This window comes from Gopherus flavomarginatus, chromosome 7 (genome assembly GCF_025201925.1).
Source record: "Gopherus flavomarginatus isolate rGopFla2 chromosome 7, rGopFla2.mat.asm, whole genome shotgun sequence".
Taxonomy (NCBI): Eukaryota; Metazoa; Chordata; order Testudines; family Testudinidae; genus Gopherus; species Gopherus flavomarginatus.
The window spans coordinates 82,012,746-82,031,078 of NC_066623.1; the positions used below are offsets into that span (position 1 = coordinate 82,012,746).

At 44.5% G+C, this 18,333-nt stretch overlaps 1 protein-coding gene across 1 annotated transcript in view; it reads left to right on the top strand.

Moving 5' to 3' along the window:
* The window catches only part of ABCA4 (ATP binding cassette subfamily A member 4), a 127,207-nt gene that overhangs the window by 17,471 nt on the left and 91,403 nt on the right, over positions 1–18,333 (top strand). Inside the window, exons 3-6 of the mRNA XM_050960927.1 lie at positions 7,040–7,133; positions 10,448–10,589; positions 13,117–13,256; positions 15,949–16,076. Coding sequence (XP_050816884.1) covers positions 7,040–7,133; positions 10,448–10,589; positions 13,117–13,256; positions 15,949–16,076 — 504 coding nt within the window. The remainder of the gene's footprint in view (positions 1–7,039; positions 7,134–10,447; positions 10,590–13,116; positions 13,257–15,948; positions 16,077–18,333) is intronic.

The following is an 18,333-nucleotide window of genomic DNA, read 5'->3' on the forward strand; positions in this document are numbered from 1 at the left end:
AGCCTGTCTGCTGGGTCAACCTGATGCAGCTCGCAGGCCTTCTTGAAGGCAATCAAAAAGTCATCTATGTCCTCCCCTTCCTTACTCTGGGACAGGATGTACTTATCAAAGCTCCATGCAGTCCTGGGTCCTCCCTCACTCACCGCAGCCGGGGGCTCGCTGGTCTTCAGCCTTGCCAACTCCAGCTCATGCTGTCTCTGCTTCTCTTTCTCCATCAGTTCCTGCTGCCTCAGTTCCAGCTCTTTCCATTTTATCTCCCTCTCCCTCTTCCTTTCCAGACGTCTCAGCTCCAGGGATGAGGAGCTCTGATGGGAGGATCCCTTGCTGGCTGCAGGAGTCACAGTGCCCTTGGTATTCGCTGGGCTCCTCCCAGCCCCTCCTCTAGCCATAGGTAGGAGGGGTCCTGGGTGCCCTCGGCAGCCATCTGACCACTCCCAGCTGGGACCGACACTGATGCCTGCCTTGCATCTGTCAGGCCGTTTCCCTCAGAGACAGGGACTGGCTCCTCAAAGCGATCTTCTTCCTCCAGCTGGGCAATCAGCTGTTCTTTGGTGAGCTTCCCAATGTGCAGCCTGTTTTGCTTGCACAGCTTGACCAGGTCCCTCTTAAGGCGATGGTTATACATCTTTCCGTTGGCCACTCAGAGGCCTGGGTGCTGTCAGCTCCCTATGGTTTCCAGGAGGAACCTCTAGTGTGCCAGCCCTTCTCCAGGTCACCACCTCTCTCCCAGGGTCAAGCCACAGATTCCTCCACCCCTGAGCCTGCTCACCTCAGTCCCCAGTGAGACTCCGTTACTGCAACAGTCCTTTTGCTGGTTACACACTCCCAAGGGCTAAGTGCAGCTCCTCCGCCCTGCCAAAACCGCTCATCTCTGAATCTTCAGCACACCTGGTCCTCATCATTCACCCTTTGTTTTAGTGCTCCCCAGTCACTTACTGCAGGAAGCACTGTCCACAGGGTGCAGTACATCCCACCTCTGCCACCAGTTGTTACAGAGTGTGGGGGAGTCAGGGCCCTGCATCCCCCACTTCCTGCGATTCACCGTGACTCTCAGTCAGCTAGTAAAACAGAAGGTTTATTAGACAACAGGAACACTGTCCAAATCAAAGCTCGTAGATACAGACAACAGGACCCCCTCAGTCAGGTCTATCTGGGGAGCAGGGAGCTTACACCCAAGCCCAGGGGATCCCTGTTTTCCCAGTCACCTCCCAACTGAAACTCCCTCCAGCAGTCTCACCCACCCTCCCCCCGGCTCCTCCTCCAGCCTTTGTCCAGTTTCCCAGACAAAAGTGTCACCTGGCCCCAGCCCCCCTCCTGGGCTCAGGTTACATGTTCAGGTATCATCCCTCAAGTGAAGTCACACCCTGATAGCCCCATCACCAATGCAGACAGTCCCAGTAAAACTCCCACACAACATTCCCAGATCAGTCCGCCCCACTCCCTACTCCATCACAGCTGCCCAGTACGTTGCTCCTGCAATCCGCCTCACCCACAGAACTTGGTTATCTATTCTACTCTGTGCTGCCAGCACTCGTGATTTTATTGCAAGTCTCACAATATCAGACATTGTTTCTTAAGGACCCAGCTCTTGGAATTGTATGAATTCCTCAAAATCTCCGCTTTTAATTTTTTTTTTTTTAAGTAAATTTCTAGCAGTAGTGGTTGTGGAGAAAATCTTGAAATCATGCTCCCTGAAGGCTCAAAAACCCAAAGGCAAATGCAAAGAATGCCAACTGCAATTTTCAAAAACAATACGTTTTTTTAAAGCCAATCTCCTGATATTTTGGGGGATAACTAGTGATTTTTGAACATTTGGGGTTGGCAATCCTCTCTACAGTATTATGACATTTCTAGTTTAATTTAACAATCTGATGAAGGTACGCATTGGAGATTTCCTTCTGTGTAGCTGGTTCTCACTGTTCTCTGCATAGCTAAGATGCCTTTTGTGACTAAAATCCAGGTAATTTCATATTGTATCCTGCATGTGCGGACTTCAGTGCAGACGGTGACTCCACTAAGATGGCTGAACCTGAGCTCAGCTCTCAGCTGCTCAGACCAACAGCATATTCCATTGATTACAATTTGTTTATTTTAAAGAAAGCAACTAATTGTGGCAGGAGGTTTTGGTGCTCATTCATTCTGTGCTATAGACTGAGAGCTGAAAGGGCTGCTGCAGTCCGGTTTCTAAGTTTTTGTTTTATTTCAAGTTCTCCTGTCTCTAAAGGTGAATGTTTGGAGAACTTAAAAGAAATTGTTATTTTAAAATACTAATTATTTGATAGAAAATGCTTGTAATAAAATATAACTACTGTCAATGCTTGAAATAATAATTTCATTCAATAAACCTATTTAGATATTTGACCTGTCACTTCAAAATATCTCTGCATTACAAGGCTTCAGAAATTAAAAAAAAAAAAAGTGAGGAGGAGATTTTTGTGCTGTTTTTTCAAATGGAAATCTCAGCAATGTTATGTCAGGTCTTTCCTGATTTTGCATGAGAGCTCTGAGGAGTGTTGAATATTCTTAGCCTTTAAAGCAGGTTGTTGAATCTGTAACAGAAGTATTTTTGACCCCCATGCTTGTGGTATAAATCAAACCATTGAAAGTTGTAAACATCAGTAAAAATCACTTCCCCCAGTCTCTTCCAGCTTTCATGTGCACGGTGACCACAGCAGCCTAAACCTACTAGTTCTCTAGTTGCCCATAAGAACATTTCAAGAAAAACAAGGTAGTCAAGACCTGAACTTCTAATGTCAGAAACAAGCAGAAAAGATGTTTTTTTGGGAAAAAAGAATCTATTCTTTTTCCACCCATCGGAAGCAACCATATGAGTGTAAACCCAACTTTTCCCCTTTCACTAGAGAAATGTCATCACAGCAGAAAAAGCTTGGGTGATCAGCATCAAAGTTAGCCTGTACCAGGTCTGAGCAGCCACATGGCAGAGCTGTACCCAAGTTAGTGTGTCCTCACTGGTGCCAGGGCTGGATTAACCTTTTGTGGGCCCAGCGCCAAACATATTTGTGGGCCCCCATAGAACACTACAGCAGGAGTGCAGGAACCTCCCCTGCACCCCCGCTGCTCTGTTCCCCAAGGCCCTGTCTCTGTCTTGCCTCTCCCCCCTAAGGCCCTGTGGCTCACTGCTCTCCCTCCTCTCCCTTCCCTGTTGCTGGATCCTCTCCATCTCCCGCCACTGAGGGATTTAAGCAAAGTGAATGTGAAGTCACTATATGCTTTGCCTTTGTATGTCCATATATTTCCTTTCTGACAACAAGAAAACTTAATCATCACGTGGACCAACTATCCACTTCCAACAAATGCAGGCATAAACATGCATGAAACGTTTCCCCATAAATGAGCCTAGTTTAGTCCTTCATAATCCCATACAATTTTGACCACTCAGTGCATGGCACTTTCTAAAGCCAGACCTTAATTGCATTTATTATTTAATAATAGTCTTAACCTTATAAATAAGAGTTGTATTTAATTTCCTTGGCGTCCAAAAATCAAAGACTTCTGGACAGGTGGTAAACTCCTCATCAGTGGTTCTGAAACTTTTGTGGACCACTTGAAAATTGCTGAGAGTCTCGGCGGATCACTTAATGATCTTTCCAAACGTTGTTTGTACCGTTAGCTAACTATTGCAAAGTGCTTTGGATAAAAGGACTATATAAAAAACCCTTAATGATGATTAACTTTTTTTGTTCTACAAATAAAAGCACACCACTCATATTTTCATATCCGTAGTCTTACCTTTCAAATACAATGATGTGCCCTCTTTCCCCTGCCGCAGCAGCCCCAAGCTGGGGCTGGGAAGGAAGGCGTTTCTCCCCCAGCACAGCAGCCACAGAGCTGAGGCAGGGAAGGACTGCCGTCTCCCCCCGACTGCTGCAGCCCTGGATCTGGGGAAAGTTGTCTCTTTGGCTGCTGCAGCCCTGCACGTCCCAAATTCCCCCCACCTCCTCTTCTCACCCCACTGCCCCCTCCCACCTACCCCTTAATCCCCCCAAGGCCACCAACTCACCTTACATGTGCATCTTCTCCAAGCTCCAGGCATCTAATTAGTGGAGCCATGCCTGTGTGGCTCCACTAATTAGGTGGGTGGCCCTTCATTCTTTTGTGTGCAGCCATCTAGGCATGCACCTTAGAGGGAACTATCCGTGGACCACCTGAATGGAGCTTGCGGACCACTGGTGGTTCACGTGCCACAGTTCGAGATCCTCTGCTCTACATAATAGTAAAATTATAAAACAAAGCTACATATTGTATATATACCAGAGCAGGATTAGAATTAAAATCCTTGAGATTTCAGTGTCTGCACAGAGGATAAAATGCACAACTTTCAGTAACAAAAATTAAAAAGTCATGTCTAATGCTCTTCTCCCTGCACTGAAGAGGGTGGGATTTTTTTTGCCTTCATCTATCATTAACCCTTAATTTCTGGGGGGGAGCCCAGGGATGGGCTGGCAGGGGGCTACGGCTTGGGAGTGAGGGCCACCAGCAGGGCTGGGCGGGGGATCCCAGGGTTGGAATACCAGGGGACTGTGGGTTGGGAATCAGAGGCACCATCAGGGCTGTGCTAGTAGGGGGCTGCCCAGATCAGTCCCTGGCGTGAGGCAGAGGCTGGGGGGCAAGCACAGTAGGGCGGGGGGACAGACAGGATCCCCCCCAGGGCAGCGTGGAGCCAGCACCTACCTTTGCCAGAGCCAGGTCATGGGAAGCCAGTTCTTTCTCTCTCTCTTGACTGAGGATACTCCTGCAACCTGACTTTTACTGTCCAGTCAGCAGTGCTGACCCAACACTGCCAGGTCCTCTTTTTGATGGGACTTTCTGATTGAAAACCAGACACTTAGCAACAGAGGTGTCCCAGTGGGGGTCAGGAGGCCATGGCCCCACCCCTTTTAAAGGTGGAATGGCTAAGCCTTAAGGGTGAGCAGCGGGGAGGGCTAAGGGGTGGAGAGGAGCGAGTGGGTAGGGGGAGGGGACGGAGAGGAGCAGGAGATGTGGGGAAAGAGGTGAGGAGGGGCCAGGGGGTGGAGAGGAGCAAGCAGCCAGTGTGGGGGAGGGACCAGAGGGTAGAGAGAAGTAAGCAGAGGTCGGGGCAGGGGGCAGAGAGGACAGAGTGGTGGGGGGAGGAAAAGAGGGGCCAGGGAGCGGAGAGAAGTGAGCAGCCGGCGGGCATGGGGGGAAAAGAGGAGCCAGCTGTTGGTGGGGGAGAGGGGCTGGAGGCGGAGAGAAGCAAGCAAGGGTGATGGGGCAGAGAGGAGTGAGCGGTGGATGGGGCCTAAGGGTGGAGCATAAATAGAGCAGGAGGGCGGGGCCACAGACCAGGTGCTGGGCCCCTTTCTGAGTGTGGGCCTGGTGCAATGGCAAACCTGATACTGAGTGGTGGTGCACTCCTCTGTTTGAGGCACTAGAACTTCTGAGGGCGTTTAGCCCCTGGCTCTGTATGGTGCAGTAAGATGAGCCACTCAGATTCTTTCCCAGTGAATTGTGGGAGAATCTTTCCTTCTGAGCACACACAGGGAATTGTGGGAAGGCATTAGAGTATTGTCAGCGCTCAAGTCACATTTTAGCTGGGTTATCAAGTTGAGTGAAAGCAGAATGTGGTTTTAGCCTAGTGCATGAGAGAAGCCAGCTAGCCTGGGTTGAGACTGAGATTCTTGTATGTAAACAGGAGGAGATTAGAGGCAACAACATCCAAGTAAGAACCCTGGAGAATTCTGTGCTGAAGATATACCCTAGGAGCCAGTTTGATTTTTCTTCCACTAAAATCACTGATGATAGGCCCTGTCTAGTCATTCTAACAAATGAACTGAAGTGGATGTTACTTTTTAGGGAAAATCCAGGCCTTGGGGCTGGATGAGCTGCTGGGAGGGGCAGAGAGGCATCATCCCCAGCTGCACAGCTGCTCCTTACTCCAGGCCAGAAAGGTGGGAAACCAGGAGGATCTGCATGGTGGCAGGTTTCCCAGTTCCTTGGTCTAGCAGTGCTCCTCCTCCCACTCTCTGTCTGGCTTTTAGAAGCACTAAACTGTGTTTTTTTAACTCAAGATTAAATGTGTTAAATAGGACGTGCTTGCTTGGCAAAAAATTCTCTGTCCTTCAGCCATAAACCTAGGAGGGGCTTAATTAAAGCTAATAGACAAAGTTACAATGGAAAAGACAGGGAAGCTCCAAACTACTCCAAAACTCCAAAAACTCTGTTTTTAATTATAATGCGGAATTTCTTTCTGTTAGATCCCCTTTCACCATTTAGCCTGAAGAGGGCCATGGGCACGTGATGCATTCTGCAGATTGCTGTACATATCTGGGGAGAATTTCCTGTGTGCAAACTAACTACTTGGGATTTGGAAAGAGTCTGTTGTGGCTGTTACAGGAAACGTAAGGCAAGGTGGATAGGCACAGAATAACACAGCAAGCCCTCCCAGCCCAAATATAGCACAGACAACAATAACAATAAAGGGCCAGAGAAGTGGGGAATGTGTGGTAGTTGCTATATGCTATAGCTATCTTAGAAAGATATCAAAAGGAAAAAATTAATAGTTTTAACTAGTCATACAAGCATCTGAAGGGAAAATATATTCTATGGGGGTACAACTGCTAACTCAACAGGAGTTGGTTGCAGGTGTGCTCCATGAACCTTGTCCATTTTCATCCCTATAATTTCTTGTGGGCCACAGAAGCTGTTAATCCCATTTCACAAGAAGCTCAGAGACGGTTGCTATTCTTTCTCTTCTCCAACCTCCCCCACCCAGCCCAGCAGTCCTACGTCACTGTCTGACTAGCTGCTCTTCTCAATAACTGTCTAGAATTATTATGTTTTGCTATTGTTTTAGTCATCTATTCTTAGCTGTTTAGCACCTGCTGCCTCCTCTTTTTTTCACTTTAGCTCTTTAATCAGCCTTGGTTTTTAAACATTCTTCCAGTGGAGGGAGAGGAGCACTGAGTTCATGGTGATGTTCAGTAGAGCTCTGTTTCTTTGGTAAATTACTGGATTAATGATGCCACATTTCTTTTGTATACACTTTTTTTCCCCCCAGCTTCGTTTTCTGGTGGAGCTTGCATGGCCTTTGTCTTTATTTCTTGTCCTTGTCTGGCTGAGGAAGGCTAACCCAGTCTATCGCCAACATGAATGTAAGAATATATATTATAAAAGTAACACATAATAATAATTAATAACTTTGTATTGCAATAATGTCTAGATGCCCCAGTCAGGACTCAAGGTCCAGTTGTGCTATGTGTTGTACACATAAAAAGATGGCTCTACCCTAAGTAGTTTATAGTTTTAGTAATTTTTAGGCATATAATGTCCCTGAATTAAAGTAACAAAACAAAAAATCCTATGTTAACAATTTATGGGCCATTTCCCTGCTTATAAAGTCAGCAGTCATACCAATATTATCCTAATAGTAGATACTAGGGGTTGTCTATTATGACGGTTCTGAGTGCTGCTCATTTCTCTGCCATTGATGGCACCCTGCTCTGCCAATAACCCCTCCTCTCATTTCCAAATGTAGTTGCTTGACTCTATGCACATATTGGTCTAAACACTGGTCTAACTTACCCTCTGGGATATCGGTAGGGTTGCAAGGTTATAGATCTAGCCAGAATTAGGCCTTTTGTTGGAAATCCTTCCAATAAATTTTCCAGACGTTTCCAGATCACAGGTCCTGGTTCTCATGGGGGACATCAATCACCCTGACATGTGCTGAGAGGGGAGAGAAATACAGCAGTACACAGGCAATCGAGGAAGTTTTTGCAACTTCCTGGTCCAAGTGCTGGAGGAACCAACTAGGGGACATGCTCCTCTTGACCTGCTGCTCACAAACAGGGAAGAATTGGTAGGGGAAGTAGAAGTGGGTGGCAACCTGGGCAGCAGTGACCATGAGATGGTCGAGTTCAGGATCCTGACAAAAGGAAAAAAGGAGAGTAGCAGAATACAGACCCTGGGCTTCAGAAAAGCAGACTTTGACTCCTTCAGGGAACTGATGGGCAGGATCCCGGGAGAGGATAATATGAGAGGGAAAGGAGTCCAGGATTGCAGGCTGTATTTTAAAGAAGCCTTATTGAGGGCGCAGGAACAAACTATCCCAATGTGCAGACGGAATAGCAAATATGGCAAGCAACCAGCTTGGCTTAACAGAGAAATCTTTGGTAAGCTTAAACACAAAAAAGAAGCTTACAAGAAATGGAAACTTGAACAGATGACTAGGGAGGAGTTTAAAAATATTGCTCTAGTATTCACAGGTGTAATCAGGAAGGCCAATGCACAATTAGAGTTGTGGCTAGCAAGGGATGTGAAGGATACCAAGAAGGGTTTCTACAGGTATGTTTGCAACAAGAAGGTGGTCAGGGAGAGTGTGGGACCCTTACTGAATGAGGAAGGCAACCTAGTGACAGATGATGTGGAAAAAGCTGAATACCTTTTTGTCTTGGTCTTCACAGACAAAGTCAGCTCCCAGACTACTGCACTGGGCAGCACAGTATGGGGAAGAGGTGAGCAGCCCTCTGTGGTGAAAGAGCAGGTTAAGAACTATTTAGAAAAGCTAGACATGTGTACAAGTCCATGGGGGCCAGATATAATGCATCCAAGGGTGCTAAGGGAGTTGCCTGATGTGATTGCTGAGCCACTGGCCATTATCTTTGAAAACTCATGGCGCTTAGGGGAGGTGCTGGACAATTGGAAAAAGGCAAATATAGTGCCCATCTTTTAAAAAGGGAAGGAAGCGAATCCAGGGAACTACAGACTGATCAGCCTCACCTCAGTTCCTGGAAAAATCCTGCAGCAAGTGCTCAAGGAATCCATTTTGAAGAACTTGAAGGAGAGGAAGGTGATCAGGAACAATTAACATGGATTCACCGAGGGCAAGTCATGCCTGACCAACCTGATTGCCTTCTATGATGAGATAACTGGCTCCATGGATATGGGGAAAGCAGTGGACATGTTATATCTTGACTTCAGCAAAGCTTTTGATACGTCTCCCACAGTATTCTTGCCAGCAAGTTAAAAAAGAAAGGAATGGATGAATGGACTATAAGGTGGATAGAAAGCTGGCTAGATCATTGGGCTCAGTGGGTAGTAAGCAATGGCTTGATATCTAGTTGGCAGCTGGTCCTGGGCCAGTTTTGTTCAACATCTTCGTTAATGATCTGGATGATGGGATAGATTGCACCCTCCGCAAGTTCGCAGATGACACTAAGCTGGGGAGAGAAGTAGATACGCTGCAGGGTAGGGATAAGGTCAAGAGTGACCTAGACAAATTGGAGGATTGAGCTAAAAGAAATCAGAGGTTCAACAAGGACAAGTGCAGAGTCCTGCACTTAGGATGGAAGAATCTCATGCACTTCTACAGGCTGGGGACCGACTGACTTAAGTGGCAGTTCTGCAGAAAAGGACCTGGGGATTACAGTGGATGAGAAGCTGGTTATGAGTCAACAGTGTACCCTTGTTGCCAAGAAGGCTAATGGCATATTGGGCTGCATTAGTAGGAGCATTGCCAGAAGTTCGAGGGAAGTGATTATCCCCCTCCAGTGCACTGGTGAGGCCACATCTATAGTATTGTGTCCAGCTTTGGCCCCCGCCCTCCCCCCCAAAAGAATGTTTTGAATAAATTGTAGCGAGTCCAGTGTCGGGCAACGAAAATGATTAGGGGGCTGGGGCACATGACATATGAGGAGAGGCTGAGGAAATTGGGCTGCAGAACAGAAGAATGAGGGAGGAATTGAGGATGGAGCTAGTCTGTTCTCAGTGGTGGCCGATGACAGAACAAGAAGCAATAGTCTCAAATTGCAGTGAGAGAGGTCTAGGTTGGATATTAGGAAAAACTATTTCACTAGGAGGGTGATGAAGCACTGGAATAGGTTACCTAGGGAGGTATGGAATCTTCTTCTGTAGAGGTTTTTAAGGCCCAGCTTGACAAAGCCCTGGCTGAGATGATTTAGTTGTGGTTGGTCCTGCTTTGAGCAGGGTGTTGGACTAGATGACCTCCTGAGGTCTCTTCCAACCCTAATTTTCTATGATTCAATTAAATTAATGAGTTGATTTTGAAGTCCTGGGATTACTCCCCACTTATTCGCACATTTATGAATATTAATATGACATGGTCCTTAACATATTCATTTTAGTACACATGGAGGGTGGGATTTTCAAAATGCTCATCATTGACCTAATTCTACTTCCTTTGAAATAAATGGGAGTTCTACTACTGACGTCAGTGGGAGCAGACTTAGACCAATTCTGAGTGGTTTTGAAAATAATACACAGAACATATGTTTTTTTATTTGACAAAGACAAAAACCTGAACATTTTTTCCTGGCTAACAAAGTAACCGTAACATTCCTCTTGCAAAAAGAAAACCTGTGATGCTTCTAATGTTCATTCAAGCTGCCTTACGAATGAAACCCAACAATTAATATTTTGTCTTCTCTTCTCTGTTTCATATACACAGGCCATTTTCCAAATAAGGCTATGCCCTCTGCAGGAACACTGCCATGGTTACAGGGCATCTTCTGTAACATGAACAATCCTTGTTTCCGAAGCCCCACCCCTGGAGAATCTCCTGGCATTGTGTCTAACTACAACAATTCCATGTAAGCAAAGAGGAACCCCCTGCATTCATGGAAAAGAGATGTGTGCGCTATGTTGGGGCTGCATTAATATACTGAGGTCCTGGAGAAATGCCTAGCAGCCTGTCTCTAGTGCATATCACACATGTGACAGATCTTGGTGAGCAGTCATGGAACAATGTCAGCCACAAAGTCCACCCTCAATGGGGTGGGTACATGATAAAGGATATTTTATAGCATTATTCTGCAGTGTGAATTCAAATCCAACCCTTGGCAGAAAGTTGAGCATCCAGGAAGACTGGATGGTTCAGGATGGAGATAATGGAATATAGAGCTTTTCAGCTGTAGCATGTAGATCTAGATCTAGCTCTGGTCAATAAAAAACAAAAGGTTGCATCTGATGGCTGTTCTATGGCCTGTGTGAAATGAGTTTGGTGGTATCCTTCCAATTGCCAGTGAACAGGTGTCCACATCACAAAAACCACCTCTTCAGTTGCCTATTATAGTAGAAGTCTAAGAACAAAGGCTCAGGATTTAAGAGTATGGAACCTGAATTGTCTTTTCCCACCATTTGAGATACTTCCTCTAAATCAGGGCTGGGGCAAACTGGCAATGTGGGAAAGCTTGCATTGACTCCGCCCATGCTGTACCTGTCTTGGGAACATATAAAAAACTTCCCTCAGTCTAGCAACTCTCAAACACTAAATTCACTAATGGGGAGATGGGCAAAATTCTGATCTTTTGCTCAGAATCATCTTTGCCAGTGCTTCAGTGTATTGTGTATTATAGCTGACTCGTGCAAGTCATGGAGTTTAGCAGGGCAAGGACCTCTAGAGTAAAATGAGGACAATTGCAAAATCTGTTGAAACACGCAGAAAATAATGGCCACGTGCCCACTTGTCGGGGTCGGTTTTATCTTTTGAGCAGTGATACTCAGACTTCCAAAGTTCAAGAGCCTAATTAGCAATCAGCATTGCCTAAAAGAGACACATTAGTGTGAATTCAGTGTATTCATACTAAAACAGTATGATGGGAAATATTTAGTTTAGTTTATTCTCACAGCAAAATGACTGACCAAGTACTATTATTTTATCAACTACAGTTGGTTAATACTATAGTAAAAGCATCCTGGTTGCTTAATAACTTAGATTGGCTAATAATTAAATCAGTGTTTTAATAAATGTGCTGCAAAGAGCCACAGAAAGACACATTAAAGAGCCACTTGCAGTTCATGAGCCTCAATCTGAGTATCATTGCTTTAGAGACTCCAAAGCAGAAACATTCATGAGCTAACAACATCAAGGCCATCAAAGGTGCAGCCATCTGAAACTGGCCTACTTTGGTTTTCCCTTTTCATTCCACTTTCTTTTTTATCTGATTTAACATTTTAAATGTTAAATCAAACTGAGTAGCCTATGAGCTAGTGCATTTCTTTTCTGTATAATGCACCTTTGCTTTTCTAGGTAGTCTCTTTTTCCAGCTGCAACTTTGTGAAGAAAATCAGACTCAACACATCAGAGGAGGAAAACACACTGTGCTCTCTGAGAGACTTGACTTTACTTCCTTCTTGTTTTCCTGTTTCCTATAATCTTAAAATAAGTTATTTAGGTTGAAAGTATCACTCTTTGTATGGAAAAATATAACACTCTTAAAGAAATACAGTGTTTCAGCACCGATGTGTGTCCAAGTTCTATCTCATGCCCACTGCATAGGGAGTGGTCATCTGTGACAGCTCAATACCTAGATGTGTTCTGTGTCTCACTGCAACTTTTTAGAATTTATTTGTACCTGTTGCACAAATACAGAGTCTGATTCTTCCACCCTTACTTGTATTGTACTACTGTACCGTCCTCTACGGGGTGGGAGAGCTACACCATGAGTAAAATACTGCTCAGCATGAGTAAGTGTGACCAAACTGGGCTCAAAGTAATTTTCATTTTCATAATGGGCATGTAGGTTGCTGCTGTTTAGTGCATGAGAAGACAGGCTCAGCAGAAGGTTTGGTGAAAATAATTCAGAGGTTTCCTCAGAAGGATTGGGATGACACTCCCTTTCCACAGGGAATAGAGATGTACAGGATGTTTTTCCTTACCAAGAGATAATATACTGAACTACCTTTTCAAGTTCCCAAATATAATTCCACATTTCCACATTCCACAATTCCAAAATTGCTGTTTAGTGGAAACTTTGATTCTCTTACAATAGCTCAAATAGTCTCTCTGTAATATCCGTTAGAGTGATGCTGCTGTTATGAATCCATAGAGATTGGCATGTCTTTAGCCTGACAACATTAAAGCCATTCCAAAGGGTTTAAGTACAGAAATAGGCTTTAACCAAAATCCCAAATCTTAACATGCTCAAATTTTAGGGAAATTTGGATCCTAATCCAGATCTGAACATTGCCCCCTACATCTAGTGGACAGTATGACCAGATTAACCTGTGTGTGAAGAGCCTCATTTTCTTTTTCCATGTTTCCCGTGACATGTAAAGTTTGTCTTACCTGCCCTGTGTCATTAGTCTTTACTAATGACTCATTGATTCTTCTTTCAGTTTAGCAAGAGTGTATCAAGATGCTCAAGAGCTCCTACTCCAAGCACCTGAAATCCATGACCTGGGCAGAATCTGGGAGGAATTGCTCATTATGATCCAGTTTATGGAAACAATGAGGACTAATCCTGAAAGAATTGCAGGCAATTTGTTTCATTATATTTTTAGACTGTAGTACATTCCTGCCCTAGACCTGGGTAATCCTCACCTCTGCAGACAATGTCAGGAGTGACAATACAATTCACACTTGCCTGTTGGTAAACATACATTTAAACATTCTGTATTTGAATGGCCTTAGAAATGATTGATTTAAATTCTAAAAGGACACTCCCAAAATTAGTGGGACAAAAATGGATTGGCCCTGAGAGTGACAGTGGCCTATCTTAGCTACAAATCCTTCACCTCTGGAGGAGATATATATATATTGCTAAAATCTAATATTGTGACTCAGCAAATATTTGTTAATAAGACAATATATACAGTGACTCCAATAAACCATATGATACAGATGTTCTAGGATGTGTGTGCATATACTATATGGATGCCATGAAGGAACTAACTAATTGTGAAGAGCTTGGGGCACCTCAAAATACCCCAAAATGTAGGCTTTTTAAGAACACAAATATATTCTGAGCTGCATTTTGGAAGCAAGCTGCAAAAACTGATCCCAAACAATCAGCCCTGTGGGAGTAAGGGAAAGCACAAAATGACAGAGCTTTGAAGTTCCGAGTTCCAGGGCCGCACTCCAGGTTTTTAAAGCTTTTCAGCTTTCTTTGCAGTCCCAGTTCTGCATTCAATGTTCCTTTACAGGGCATGTCAACTCTATTTAAGTCAGAAAATAAACAAGTGTGTTCCAGCTGCCAGGCATCCTGTGTAGCCCAATATTAGTGCTGCTTCAGAATCCCAGTTTAAAGTCAACAGCCTGATTTATTTTAAAATAAAAGTTGCATTCTGCTTGTTCATAAAGCAACCAACAAAACTAATGTTGGTGATAAAGAAACAGGATGAGAAGCGCTACTGGCTCTGTCTGTGTATGTCTGTGTGTGTAAGTATATTACATATATAAACTGTGTTAAGAGAACATTAAGAGGGAAAAGTCAAGCACTCAAAAATTAGGAAATGCCACAATTAAGGTTGTGTCTGTCTGTGAGCCTGATCCCTCCTCCACAGATGAGGCACAAACAGTGGGGAGTACAAAAGCACAGGATACAGTCTCCCTGATCTCAGTTCCTGACCTTGGTGCCACAGCAGTCCTAAGTTTCCTGCAGGAGCAATTGCAGGAAAGGTCTTCCTCAGCCCCTGGACTCCTGTGCATGTTCAGTGCTGATGGAATCTTTGGAGTATTTACCTGCCAGACCCTAACAAGTCTCTACTGAGTGTGAACTGAGAGATTCAGAAGCTCATAATTTGGCCAAATTTAGCAGATTTTCCCAGGGGTGGCAAAAGATGACACATGCTGACACCAGTGCAACCTCCCTTCCTCCTCAGGCTCCCCAGCCACATTTCAAGAGCCTGCTGCAGAGCATGGAGGACTAAAGTTTCTCAATTAAACAATTACAAGAATTGTTTGTAATATGGGCAAAATACCCATTTCCCCCTAGCTTCATTCTGAGAAACAGCTGAACTGTTTTTGCTGAAATTTTCCGAAACAATTCAGTGTGAGGTAGACATCTAGCATGGAAAATTTCACCCCAAACACTGTTCTGGTGAAGTTAAAAGCAACTGAAAACAGGGTCTTATAATGGGAGGTGTACAGCAAACTTAAGTATGGGTGGCACTACCTGCACTATCCTGATACACACTAGAAGATATAACAGTAACGGTGCAGAACTTATGGGCCAAATTCTGAGATCTTTACTGAGTTTTTAGTTGGACAGTTCTCATGCAAAATTCCCATTGACATCGGCGAGAGTTTTAACTGAGAAAAACTGAGCAAGAGCTTTCAGGGTTTGGCTCATTAGTAACCTTATCAGGAGTTAAGGTGTTTTGGACCCATTACTGTAAACGATATATATTATCATAAAGATGGAAGGAATGGAATGTTGAGGCCTTTCTTGTGTGTGTGTGTGTGTGTGTTGTTTCTTGAGTGGGATTTGTTTAATAGTAAGGACTATAAAGCTTTACTGCTGTTCCTTGAGACATGACCCTTGAAAAGAGTAATGAAGTTTTGCTTGTGAAAGGTTAAAAGGGCCATTTTTACAAAATATAAAATCAGGCTGATTGCGCATGTTGCTGTTGACAGTGAATGCCAAGTGCGTGTAAATGACACCGATTGTCAAAGGTTGTTTGTAAAACACCCAGCAGGATGGGGAGGGGGAGACTGGGACGTCACAACATCATAGTAACTGAATATGTAAAACAAAACATTACTTCAAAAGAAAAGGCCAAGATTTTCAAATGTGACCAGTGATTTTGGCTGCCTCATTTTTCAGTTGCTTATCTTGAGATGCTTTTAAAAGCAGTGCTCAGTTTTACTGCTTTTAGGAGCACCTCACATCTGTCTCATTCAAAGTGCAAGGGGGCGTGGGGGATGGGGAGAGATGTAAGGTTGGTGTGTGTGTGTGTGTTTTAAAATGCTTATCTTCATTAAGCACCCCCTACTTTTTCCCCCATAATTCAAGCACTGTTTAGGAGATCTGATTTTCAGGCGGTGGGTACTCTATATTTTCTGAAAACAAGGCCTATTAAGGTGTCTGCTGAAGGACCTCAAAGTCACTAGTAACTATTGAAAACTTTGGCCAAAGCATACCATTTCCAGGGGTCTAAGCAGGGGATTCTTTAATTCACCTTGTCCAGCTTCTCAGTGTTCTATACATTGCTTCCCTCTGCATTCAGGAAGAGGGTTAAGAATCCGAGACATCTTGAAAGAAGAGGAAACTCTGACGTCCTTTCTGCTGAATGATGCTGGCCTCTCAGACTCAGTGGTTTTCCAGCTGATTAATTCTCAAGTGCGCCCAGAACAGGTGAGTTGATATAGGCCATGTCTACACTTACAGCAGCAGGTAGAGAACGTACACTGCAAATGCCCCCAGCGTTGGTATAAATAGCAGTGTAGAGGATGAGGCACTGCTTAGGTGAGAAGAGTAAAGGCATGCCAGAACCTTAGAGTGTGTACCCTACATGGGTCTCTACATGCCTAAGAAGTGTCTCCCTTGTCTATACTGCTGGTTTAGCAGTGTAGTGTCCCGGAGCCTTTCGCCCGTGCATGTAGCTATACAACACTGTGGGTGCAGCCTGCCTTTCACTGTGGTATGTAGCTACATGTACCCTAACCAATGTAGACAAGGCCTTTTGGTATAACAGCAGCCACTTGCTACTACAAGGCAGTTATCTGTGTGGAATGGAATCTTTGTACATTCAGGAATAAAAAGCAGCCCAGCTGGAGGCACCGGATGAGTCACTGCACCTCTTCCCCCTTCATCAGTTTTTCCAGAATCCAGACTTATTTTGGTCTTAAAAAATACCTGGGGGATGGACTGAACCAAGATACTATGGTTTGCTGCCTGTGTTACTCCAAGGCAGCTGAGTTTAATATCTAGTAGCTATGCTGCCTAGCAATGAATCTGTCTCTATGATCAAAGACTTGGCTCAGGAACATCATGCAGCTGTACCCCATTTTAACTCAAAAATGTGGTGAACAGCAAGAGAGAACTTGCTGGGTAGAAATGTTTAACTTCACTGCCCCGATGTCAGCTGGGTCATGCAGAGGCTTTATGGCACTGTGTCATGGAGAGAGGTGGGAGCAGTGAAAAGCAGACCAGCTGTCCTGCATCCTTAATGAATAATAGATCTCAGAAAATTCACAGTGAAAATTGCAAGTCAGATCATTCCTGAGGTAGCCACTCAGAGGATTGTATCTGATTAAGTCCAGGATGTCTTTGGCCTTCTATGTGCTGGTGGCTGGGGAGCTTTGAGAGGAATGTTGTGCTGATGAATGACCATTGCTGAATCAGACCTCTGGGATTATTGCTCTCCATCCTGTGTGTGTTTGTGGAGGAGGGGAGAATAATTCAGGCTGAATGACACACAATTCTTCTTTTTCATTATCACATAAAGCACAAATGCTGGAAATGTGTGGGCCTGCTTGTGGCCAGCAGGAGAGGAGATTAGTGAACTTGCATTCACTTCTTCTCAGACTTTACAGGTTCTAGTTGCTGTGACTGGTTGCCAGATTACTCGTCCACTACAGGTCTGACTAGAACTACGGGAAGCTCCATCACCCAGTGAGCCCCCCAAGCCAGACCCATAGCTCGTGTAAAGTGGCATATCTCAGCTGACTTCTATGCCACTTTGTCAATTTATACCAGCTGAGGAGCTGAAAAGCTAGATCTCTAGTGCTCATGAAGTAAAAATACAGAAAAGGGCCCTGTTGGAGTTCACTTCACATTTCCTTTCATTCCTCATCCCTCTCCTAGGTCTGCTATACTAAGGAAATGACCCATTGTTTACTGGTTGTTAGTAGTGGGTTCCCAGCCACCTTTACTTATCTAGTGTTGAAACCAGTTTGGTTATATACAGGGCCAAAATATTTTCAACACAGCTGCAGAAAGCATGATCCTGACTTCCTGTAATGTGGATATCTGTCATGCTTTCTGTAATGGTGTTGTGAAAGGTTTGGCTCTTTCTGCATCAGAAGACGAACCCTTTTCAACGCCAGCTGAGGAGGAGCCAAAGGAAATCTATTGTTGACTGTAAGCACTGGTCAGGATTTTTCCAACCAAGTAATTTTTAATTGGAAAATGCCAATTAGAAGAAACTAGGGTTACCAGATAGCAACTGTGTAAAAACAGGACAGGGGTGGAGGGTAATAGGGGTGGAGGGAAAAAGTCCCTATAAAAACGGGAAATCTGGTCAGCCTAGAAGAAATCAAAATGTTTTGCAGAAAACATTCTGAATTTCAGCAAGCTCCATTGACAGGCATTGTAGCTTTCCATGGGTACAGTTTATTTCTAGGCTTTTGGCACTAATCACTGTAGCAGCAGCTTATCTTACAAAGGTTAATTTCACTCTGTGAGGTAGGGCATGTATTAGCCACACTTCACCCATGGGGACCTGAGACACAGAGAGATTAAGGGCAGGTCTATGCTTAAAATGCTGCTTCTGCGCAGCTGCACCACTGTATCATGTAAGAGAAGACACTCTTACACCAATGAGAGAGCTTCTTCCATCAGTGTAGCCCTGTCTACATGGGGTGTTAGGTTGGTATAACTATGTTGCTCA